Source organism: Primulina tabacum, chromosome 14, assembly GCF_025594145.1.
Source record: "Primulina tabacum isolate GXHZ01 chromosome 14, ASM2559414v2, whole genome shotgun sequence".
Lineage (NCBI taxonomy): Eukaryota > Viridiplantae > Streptophyta > Magnoliopsida > Lamiales > Gesneriaceae > Primulina > Primulina tabacum.
In genome coordinates, this window is record NC_134563.1 from 5562733 (window position 1) to 5573733 (window position 11001).

General features: G+C 36.3%; 2 protein-coding genes and 1 pseudogene across 2 annotated transcripts; 1 reads left to right on the plus strand and 2 right to left on the minus strand.

The window, feature by feature from the left end:
• The first annotated feature begins 3555 nt into the window (after nucleotides 1-3555).
• Nucleotides 3556-5523, plus strand: LOC142525474 (uncharacterized). The gene is made up of 3 exons (XM_075629784.1): nucleotides 3556-4369; nucleotides 4758-5049; nucleotides 5252-5523. The coding sequence occupies exons 1-3, from the start codon at nucleotides 3797-3799 to the stop codon at nucleotides 5326-5328; spliced, it is 942 nt and encodes a 313-aa protein (XP_075485899.1). The 5' UTR covers nucleotides 3556-3796; the 3' UTR covers nucleotides 5329-5523.
• A 179-nt stretch (nucleotides 5524-5702) lies between these two features.
• On the minus strand, nucleotides 5703-7601 carry LOC142523717 (pentatricopeptide repeat-containing protein At1g59720, chloroplastic/mitochondrial-like; annotated as a pseudogene).
• A 1599-nt stretch (nucleotides 7602-9200) lies between these two features.
• On the minus strand, nucleotides 9201-10230 carry LOC142524707 (thioredoxin H2-like). The gene is made up of 3 exons (XM_075628776.1): nucleotides 10023-10230; nucleotides 9799-9921; nucleotides 9201-9681 (listed from the first exon to the last, which is right to left on the minus strand). The coding sequence occupies exons 1-3, from the start codon at nucleotides 10167-10169 to the stop codon at nucleotides 9550-9552; spliced, it is 402 nt and encodes a 133-aa protein (XP_075484891.1). The 5' UTR covers nucleotides 10170-10230; the 3' UTR covers nucleotides 9201-9549.
• Nucleotides 10231-11001: the final 771 nt, after the last annotated feature.

Sequence of the window (11001 nt, forward strand, 5' to 3'; positions counted from 1 at the left end):
ATCCGGGATTTAATCGCCGTACGAAACGTTAAGTAAAGAATTAATTGAAACGCCTAGATTTAAGCTTAATAAAATTATGAAAAATTATATTTAAGCTCAAATAATTATTAGAAGTCTAAGTTTTTAATTTGGGAATTTTATGCTAAGGTTTGGTTTAATTCAAGATTAAAGTGCGTTAATATGTTATGTTTAAAGATTAATTTAAAATTCATCGATTTAAGCCAAATAATAATATGAGAAAATTCTTGTAGGCTTAAATAATTATTTGGGACATTTTAGAGTCAATGAAATTAAGAAAATGTCAAAAACGTGAAATTTTACGTCTAGGGGCAAAATGGTAATTTTTGAGTTTTCAGGGGCAAAATGGTCATTTTGCACCCGGGGTGAGATGTTGGTCCTGGCAGCGCCCTGAGCACAAAATTATGATATTTTAAATGTTTATGCATCATGTTTACGATTTTTACGTAATTATGATAAATACGTTGCATGCTTGGTTTAAGTGAAAAATTATGTATATGCATGCTTTTATTAAGTGATGAATATGATGACACGTTTTGAAGGAAGTGATTTAGTTGTGACTAACACGATGACACGATGATATGATTGGAGATATCGTGAGGGAAAAGGGCTCCAGAGGGAGCCCGTTTACGGGAGAAGGCCTCAGAGGGAGCCCGGCGATCCTATTTCCATTGACATGATATGATGACATGATAGGCTCGGGTTCAATTGACAGGTGAGAGTGTCGCTGATGTCCCCCGCCGCCGGGTACCGCGGTTACACGTAGATGGATCCATCAACTGGCATGATGATACGAAAGTCACAGCTAATGAACTGAATTCAATTAAAAGAAAATGTATACGTATATGATTATATGAGATGACATGCTTTAATATGATACGATTTTACACGACACGTATACGTATATGATGACATGAGATGACATGCTTTGACACGATACGATTTTACATGACACGTATATGTATATGATGACATGAGATGACATGCTTTGACACGATACGATTTTACATGACACGTATATGTATATGATGACATGAGATGACATGCTTTGACACGATACGATTTTACACGACACGTTTACGTTATGCTTTTAAATTATGAAAGATATGTTGAGTATGATATTTTTCACTGCTGTGTGCTATGTATATGTACTTGTTATTCCTGGTACAGGTGTGTTGAGTCTTTAGACTCACTAGGCGTGTGTGATGCAGGTGAGCTTCATGATGAGGATACTTGAGGTGCCGAACTCTGAGTAGGCAGACCTGGCGCGGTGACATGACCCGAGGACCACATATTTTCCGCATAATGTTTTATGATATTGAGAGGAGAGGAATATTTTCATACGTTGATGATTTTAAGATTTTTATACGTTTATGTTCACGTATGATTTTGGATGATGGTAGTTATTTTAAACTACATTAATTTTATTGCCAATTAAAAAGATTATTTTAAATGTTATTTTTTCAATGCGAGTTGCAAAAAAAAAAAAAATTTCCGCGATTTTTCACAGACGTTACAACTAGAGTTTTTTTTTTTAAAAAAAATCTTGCTAATGATGCACAAAGGGGCTGCCATGGCAGGGGTACTTGAAGTGATGTTTTTTCACATGTTTAAGAGTCCCTAAAAGCACGATTCAAGGCTAGAACGTGGGAGGCTAAGGGCTGCACGATTTTTGGGATTTAGTATAACTATGGCTTGAATTTTGGAAGGTTTAGGAAAGGGGCCACGCGGGGTGTCTTCCAGGCAAAGGGCTGGGCTCTTTAGGGTCCTAGCCTCGAAGCCATGGTGATCCACGCAAGGCTGGGGAGATTAGGATAGGAGGGGCGCACAGCTAGGGCACTACCTAGCCGCGGCCGTGAGGTATAGTATGAACCATGCACGTTCGCATGCATGGGCTGTAGGGCTGGGCTAAGAAGGTCTTGAGGGTCTCGGTCTAGATCCTAGGAGGGTTGGTCAGGGGGCTGGTCCAACCGCATAGGGGCTAGGTCGAAGGAATGGATGGCTTGATCAAACTAGGTTTTTCGAAAAATAGGGACAAAATTCAGTAGCTGATATAGGCTTGATCGAGGGTCTTAATTGGCTTGGGTTGTATATGGTATAATTAGGTGTTATTAAGCTATGGTTCAAGTTTGGTTAAGTTTCGAGTCAATACGAGTCAAAACCGGGATGTACGTCTAAGTTTAAATACGAATTGGAAAATTAGTCGAGAAGCTTAAGTTTACGTCTAAGAAATAATTATAAGTATATTTTAAGGTGTCATGTTAAGTTTGAATGGATTTGGGTCGTCGTTTTAAGGTTTAAGGATAAATTGAGAAAGTTAGGGTTTCAGGACAAAACGATCATTTTAAACCTGAAAAATGTTATACATCCTGACAGTGGCCTGAATGCTGTAATGAATGCTAAAATGTTTTTGAAATTTTATGATGAAACGTTAATGCTAAAAGATATGTTGCATGTTTGGTTTAAAAGAAAAATGATTTATATATGCATGAATATTTATAAGTGATAGAAATATGAAAAGTTGAAGGAGGTGAATTGAGGGTGAAAATACGATAATACGATGATATCTAACGCCAAAGCTCATTTGACGGGTGAGAGTATTGCTGATGTCCTCGTCGCCCGGTACCATAGTAATAAGTAGATGGATCCATCGACCTACAACTAATACGAAAGTCACAATTGAAGACCTGGATTCAATAAAAAAGGAAACATATACGTATATGATGAAAGAAAACAAAAGTATACGATGAAAGAAAAATGTTTAAAGTTTATCTTCATGAAAAGCTACTTTGCACACGCGGTGCGTGTGTGTACAATTTTTTTTATAATTATCGAGTGACTAAAGTGAAATTTGACAAATTATCGAAGGACTAAAGTGCTATTTTTAGTTGTTGTAATTAAAAAAATAAGAACAAAAGTTTTTGTTGAAGTTAAAATTATGATAAAAACAATATTGTAATATTAATATAACACAAGGACAAAATTGGAAGAGTAAAAACTGACCAAAACACTATTTTTTGTCTCTATTATAGAGATTCTTAATAATAGTAATAGATAGATAACCAAATTAAATAATTAATTTAATTCACAAGCATGATACAATCAATATGTGTGATCTTTAAATGATGAATCACTTATATTATTAAACTTCAGAATAAATTACATGAGTTTTGTTTGATAAATAAATAAATCATATTCAAGTTCCTAAAACTTAAGTTTGGTAAATAAAAATTATATGTACAAAAGTTAAATTCTTCCACTTTAAAACAAAATAAATGTTTATTGTAAAAAAAAATTGGTAATTAATTAGTAATATAAAAAATAAGTTTTTGTGTGACGATCTTATTGATTTATATATGTTAAATCAATCAATTCAATCTATATTTAAAATGAAAAATTATATTTATCTTAAAGATAATATTTTTTATTTGATTGATCGAATAAGATATTTATCACAATAATTGAACAATTTTATAAAATTTTTGTTTAATATAAATATATGTATTTAATTAATTTGACTTTCCATTATTTTTTATTTTTATTTTGACTATGTTTGGCGGTTTGGGCAACCAGCGAGACCGTGTCGTAAATTCTCTTTGACCATGGCCGCCACCTGACTGTGTTTCCGGATAAACCCCAGAAGTTTCCTTCAATCTTCAACCAAAACCCAACTATAAATTCTCGCTTAATCGATGCTAATTTTATCACATTTTCTGTTCCATATTAATTAACGAAGAAACTCGGCTCAAAATTTACTTTCCGAAGCAGCACCGCCGCCATGGATTTATTCCTAACTGCAAAAACAGTCCGCCTAAAAAGCTCTCACGACAAGTACCTAACCGCCGATGAAGACGAGGAATCCGTAATCCAAGACCGTAACGGGTCCTCCAAATCCGCTAAATGGACGGTGGAATTCGTAGGAAATTCTGACAACATAATCCGGCTCAAGAGTTGTTACAACAAGTATTTGACCGCCTCCAACCAGCCGTTTCTGCTGGGCATGACGGGCCGGAAAGTGACCCAGTCTCTGCCGCGCCGGCTCGACAGCTCCGTCGAATGGGAGCCTATTCGAGATAACGGCGACCTTAAGTTGAAAACGAGGTACGGGCAGTTCTTGCGTGCGAATGGTGGTTTGCCGCCGTGGAGGAATTCAGTAACGCATGATGTCCCGCATCGAACGGCGACCCAGGAGTGGATTTCGTGGGACGTGCATGTGGTGGAGATTCTAGTGACTCAGTCGCCGGCAGGGAAATCGCCGCCGCCACTACCGGTGGCAGGGAAGAAAGATTCTCTCACCTCAGAGTCGAGCTGGCCGACAACGTCCCAGTCTGCGAGTTTTTCTAGACAGCAGGTGGTTAATTAATCTTGTTTTTTTTTTTTAAACTTCTTTTCAAAAGAATTATTTTCAAATATTTTTATTGATCGATGGCGATTGATCTGAGTCTGCCCCATCGTGTTACAAAAAATTCTAATATCTGAAACTGGAATGTGGATATATAAAAGTGATCAATTATATAAGAAATGGAAGATAAAAAAGTACAAGTCTTGAACTATTAATTTCATTTTAATACGCTACGATTTACAGTTTCAAAAAATGAACCCAAGAAATTAATACGTCATTCTGAAATGGATCAGTACAAGTTCATTTGCTGATTGTAAGATATCAAGAAGTTAATACAAATGATTATTGGTATATTTATGTAGTATTTTGATCCTATGTTTTGTCCATGATTCTGCAGTCAAGTGATTCTTTCATTGGTTCCCTTCCGAAAGGGAACGAAGGGAGACTAATTTACTTTTACATAACTGATGAACATGGAGAAGTCGATCATGGATTTGAGGAGCTCTGCATTTCGTTCAAGGGAAATGGAGTGCATGAGTTGACGATGAGGCTGGAGGTCGAGTTAGGAGTCGAGGGCATCACGGTGTGTGCCCGAAGCCCATTGAACGGGAAGCTTTATCCCCTTCATCTGCAGCTTCCGCCCAATAATACCACCATGCACGTTATTGTGGTGCCACCATCATCAAGAGGTGATCTTTTGTCGATTAGATTTTATTTATGTATTCTGTTTGAAACGCTAGGCTGCATGAAAATTGGCAAATGCGCACATTTAACATGGCTTCCGTCTCTGATACACGATCTTGCATCATTTGCGTGCATCCGCCTATGCTTTGAATCGTCGAATATCACCATTAGTGTTGTCTCATATGTTTTCATACTTTTGTGTATCAGTATCTCAAGATTTGGACAAAACCGGAGTGCCATTTTATGGAAGGAATCGAGAGATCCCATCAATCTTGCTCGAATAATTTCGAATGTACGTATATGCGTTCAAGCGAGTGAAGAGACAACTTGTAGCTGCTGCTGCTGGTTTCGTACAGTTCTCTCATTTTTTGTTGTTTTTTTTTTGGATCTTAAACTGATTTTGTGGCGAAAGATTTGTCAGAAGGATTTCATATTCTCGGGTGAAAAATTATTTGGTTTACGATTAAATTTGGTGATTACTTTATGTAGACTAGATTAACATGTTTACAAAAGTTTTAATTTAATAATTGAGTGAAAGTTGGAGTACATTTCCATTCGTGTATGCTTCTCAAAGAATGGGCGATGTCCTGAGTTGCATCCTCTTGTGCGAGAAATTTTTGGGCTTTGACTCCCTAATTATTCATAAAATCTTATGCCGTTAAGAATGTATTTCAGGCCAAGGATTCATGATACACTCAGGCAATCGTATGTATTGCTGATTAATGTTAAACCAACCGCATTTCAAATAAAGAACCAACCTATGCCTTACCAAGAATCTTTACACGAACACAAGCCATCTCTAAAACGATGGAAGCGAAAACGATCTCTCATAACAACCTCCCGGTTGAAAATTCCGGAAACGAGTTTGGTAAAATTATGGCAATCGTCGCGCACACGCAGATTCTTGAACATGCGAATCGGAACCCCTCGCTTTGAGTTCAACAACCCAAAAGCGATGGCCAGTCTCTTATGAAGTCTAAGGGAGTTCCCCTTCTCATCATCAAGCTCATTCGCCATGGACGCCTGTCCATAATCAGGAACATACCCTTCTGCCTCCAATTTCTGGTTAACCACATCCAAGAACTGATCGATTTCTTTCTTTCGGGGATGAGTTGTGTCCCCTGTGAAAAATTCGTGAACGCCATTGGTTTCTGTTGAAGTGCAACCAGGTTCTTTTGTAACACCTTTATCATTCATTAGTTTCCTACCACACCAACTTCGTTCCAGCGATCAGCAGATGCATATAATCTTGATAAAAGAACATAATCTCCACTACTAGCACCATCCTCTTCTGATCCCATGATCTGCTTTGCCATTTCTTCAATCAGCTCAATGTTTATACTTTTTTTACGACAAGTATCGAGAAGACTTCTCCAAATCAGATTGTCAGGCTCAATTGTCATGCTTGATACAACATCAAGTGCTTCGCAGATTAGCCCATTACGAGCTAGAAGGTGTATCAGGCAACCATAGTGCTGCAAAACTGGCTCGATCTTGTACTCGTTAACCATCGTATCAAAGTAACTACGGCCCTCATCAACCAAATCTCTGTGACTGCATGCTGTCAAGACCCCAACGAATGTGATGGAATTGGGCAGCAGTTTTTCTTCGTCGACCACTGGACTTAAATGTTCAAACACATTCTCCACCTTTCCATGCATTGCGAATCCTGAAATCATCACGTTCCAAGAATTCACATCTCATCTTGGCATCCCTTGAAACACTTGCTCCGCAATTCTCAACGATCCACATTTGCAGTACATCTCCACCAAAGAATTATTAACCAGAACATCAAAATCAGAATCCATTTCATAATTTCTCAGAATACATAAATGAGCCAACAGACCCAAAGACAAGGCCCCTAAATCTGCACAAGCATCTATCACACTCTGCAACGTGAACCATCAGATTTGAAGGTTTTATTCATCTCTACAAAACTTTTCAACGCCTCGTCAAAATCCCCCATCTGCTCAAGCGCATCTATGATCACATTCCAAGAAACCAGGCTCATCTCCAGCATTTTGTCAAATAACTTTCTCGTGCTTTCCGAGCACCCACAAGAGTCATAGAAATGAATCAAACTGTTGTTTATGTAAACATCCGTGGCAAACTCATGCTTCAAAAGGTGAGCATGAGCTTGTTTTTCTTGGCTCAAAGAAAACATATAATCACAAGCTTTTAACACAAAAGGAAATGTATGTTTATCTGGAACCACACTCCCTACCTTCACCATTTCTTCAAAAAGTGAAAATGCATTCCTTTTGTGGTCCTTGCTACGAGCATAAGCTCTAATGACAGTATTGTAAATGAAGGCATTGGGGTTCGGAATCTGGCTAAAAAGATGTAAAGTGTAACTGAGGTCTTGCAACGAGTAATAATGGACGAGTCTGCTGTAAAGAAAGAGAGCTTCTGGATTGCTTTCAGGCGGTTTAGTTGTGCGGAGGATTCTGGCGTGGATTGGTTAGACGCGGCGTATATTAATGCAGTCACTTTGGGTTAACAGGTTGTGTGGAGCGGAGGTGGGCGAAGCCGGCGCGGTGACCAAAGCCGCAGCCATTCTACAAATTCGGCGGGCGAAGTTTCGTTAATGGCCAGATCGATAGGCCCAATAATAAAATAACCCGACTCGAAAAATTGAAAGTTCTCGGGATTTCCGATTCAGTAATGGCATTTTCAGGTTCAGTGTTTCACCAAATAAATTTAGTTATTTTGGATCAAACAATATATTTTATTTTAAAAAATCAAACAATAGATGAAATAGTGGTACATCATAAATTCAAGTTTAAATGAATAAATAATCAATTTTTAAAAATTTTAAAATTGCAATATTATTACTTTCTATAAATCTACAACATTCAACTCTAATGAAAATAGATTCAAGATCAATTAGTTTATCATATTCATAAATAAAATATTCATGATTCTTTTATTTGAATTTTATGTATTTTCGTTCCAAAACATAAATAAAACCTCGTTAAATAATATTAACCTAAAACATGGATGCTTAATCAAGGGTTAGCCATGTTGGGACTTAAACAAGAATAAGCAACGCTGGAGCGAGTTTTTGTTTTTGTTTTTTGGTTGGATATTCCTAAATCTAAGGGGTTGGAGAAGCTCGAAGTCGAGCCGTTACATGAGGAATTCCGGGGGAAACCAGTGGAGCTAAGCTCCAGGAGTTTTTTAGAACAATGTAACTTTTGAATACCAAATTAATCTCGTGTTTTGCCCTTTTATCCACCCGAATTCAGTCATTCTAACATGTTAATCGTTAAAATGGACGGAAATGGAGACTTCATTGGTAGAAACCCCAAATCAAATTTGGAAATAAATATTTTTTAGTAACAATCTGTTATCATTACTAGAAATTTACCACATCTACTGAGTATGAAGATTTGTTAGTTGCGTTTGGATTGATGTATTTTAAATATATTCAAATTTATTTTTTTAGTTTTAGATAAACAAGACCATAATCTTCAAATTCATTCATTCCATTTTTATATAGTGTGTCATATTAATAATGATTAATTTCAGTTCACCTAATAATTGTGGCATTTGAAATTAATTCTAGTTCGTGTAACTAATATGTTAATAAGTAAGATATAAATTTAATATTTCATCCATTGTTTCATTGTTAACGAATAAAAATGTAATCGAAATCAATTGATATCAGATCCATTCATCCAATTACAACCAAAAAAAAGTTTCAAATAATTAATTAGGATGTTACAGAGAATGTCACAGAAGATTTCTTCACGATCCATTGTAGCCTTATTTTTCTTTTGGCAATGTAGCGATTCCTCCCAATTCCTTAAGGTCGCGACCTATGGCGGAATTCATCCAGCCGGACATGTATCATCCCTATTCAAAGTGTTCGAACAAGTACATGCTCAAATTTCTCGGACATGTATGTGCATATTGATTGGCTCGTATCCAGAGTTAGACGGAAATTTTTGGTCATGAAATTGCTGTTTCATCTTCTATTGGAATTGCGAGCTTTTGGAATATTTTGTTTTTTTCTTGCTTGTGGTATACATTTTATAAAAATAAATTACTAACTAAATATTGTGTATAATACATACATGGTGGATAATGTAGTGCTATTATATATATTAAGTACAAAGCATGAAAAGAATTCAAAGTGTACCTGCATAACGAGTTAAATAAAACCGTAGCACTCACGTTTATTTCTCTACAGAGAATATATAGATCATACAAATTAAAAGCCAAACACATGCATGCAAAGCTTTTTGGACGAGCCTATCGTATAAGATTTGCTTAGTGTGTGGTTTATATAGTTGACGTAGTTTGCAAGGTAATGTATTCAACATAAAGGTTTATCCGGTACGCACCTACGGATAACGACTATAGATTGCCCGTTACAAAAACAAAAATATTACGTATGTTGATCAAGATAAGGAGTGTTGAAAAGGATTATTGGTGTTTGTTGAGGCCACTGAATAAAGACCAAAGCTAGCCAGACCACTTAGGTTTTCATTTCATGTCTCTCAGAATCTGTGTTTGTCAATCTTCTTTTGTAGGTCTTCCTTCTTTGCCCCCACAACCTTATCAACTATCTTCCCTCTCTTTATCATCAGGAAAGTAGGCATTGCTTGGACCCCAAAATCTTGTGCCACATCCTGCGCGCAGTTTACACAATCCAGAAAATATCAGAAACTAAATCTTGGATAGTAGGGAACTTGTTACAGCTAGATTTTGATTGAAAACTAGCTAGGAAGATATATAATATGGCGTACAAACAACTCATCAACATCAATCTTGATGAAGTCCACATCCGTGTATTTCACCGCGAATTCGTTGATCGCAGGTTCAATGTAACGGCACGGCCCACACCAGGAAGCTGTGAAATCAACCACCATCTTCAAAAAAATAAGTTAACTCACTCATTAGATAAACATTTCACAAGAAACAAAATCAGAACTTGAGAATAACAATATTGTGAAACTTATACAACATATACAAGTTTTGAAGTTTGTTTTGCGGATTCGAAATGAATTCTCCATTTCGCAGTGGAGTGGAATGCGATAACTTGACCCTTCTTGATCGACGGCGATCGATTATATTTAGTGGTGATCTGATGAACATCAGTCGACAAACCGGCACCCATTTTTCTTCTTCCGAAATATAGTAGCCTTGTTTTATTTATTTTTTAGTATTTGCAATATTGTTGGCTTGAATATAACTGGGTGGCCAGTGGTTTTTATACTAGTCCGTAGCCTAGACTTTCCTTCCTTTATTTTCATAAAATAGCATGCAGAATATGTTCTTCTTGGGACCCATTTTACATGTCCACCGCTGATGTTAAATATGGAAAGACTTGATGCTAATTTCCTCTATGCAAAAAGCTTGTGTGAGACGTTATCACAGGTCGTATTTTGTGAGACGGATCTCTTATTTGGGTCATCCATGAAAAATTATTACTTTTTATACTAAGAGTATTACTTTTTATTGTGAATATCAGGTAGGATTGATCCGTCTCACAGATAAAGATTCGTGAGACTGTCTCACAAGAGACATACTCCTTCCCCTATTATCAAAGAATTATTTGCTTAATCAGAAAAATGCCTTCGTCGAATCAGTGTTTGTTAACATAATTTGATCATACATTTAATCTCTCCGGCTGTTGATTTTATGTTACAGATAATTAATCTAAAATCACATGTCATTGAAAAAGTAATTAGGAATTAAACTGAGAAAATAATTATATATTATGTATATTCTAAAGAATTGTTGTTAAAAAAATTAGCATGATCCAACAATTGAGCATAAATAAAGTTTAGTATGTATTTAAGATGAAGCTTCAAAAACATATTATTTTATCCAATTAAAATTATTTGAAACATTTTTAACCTGACTTGCTATTCTGGTTTTGGTCCTCTAAATTAAAAGTCGATAAAGTTAATTTTAGTTCTTCTATCAAAGTATTGATATTAAATGCT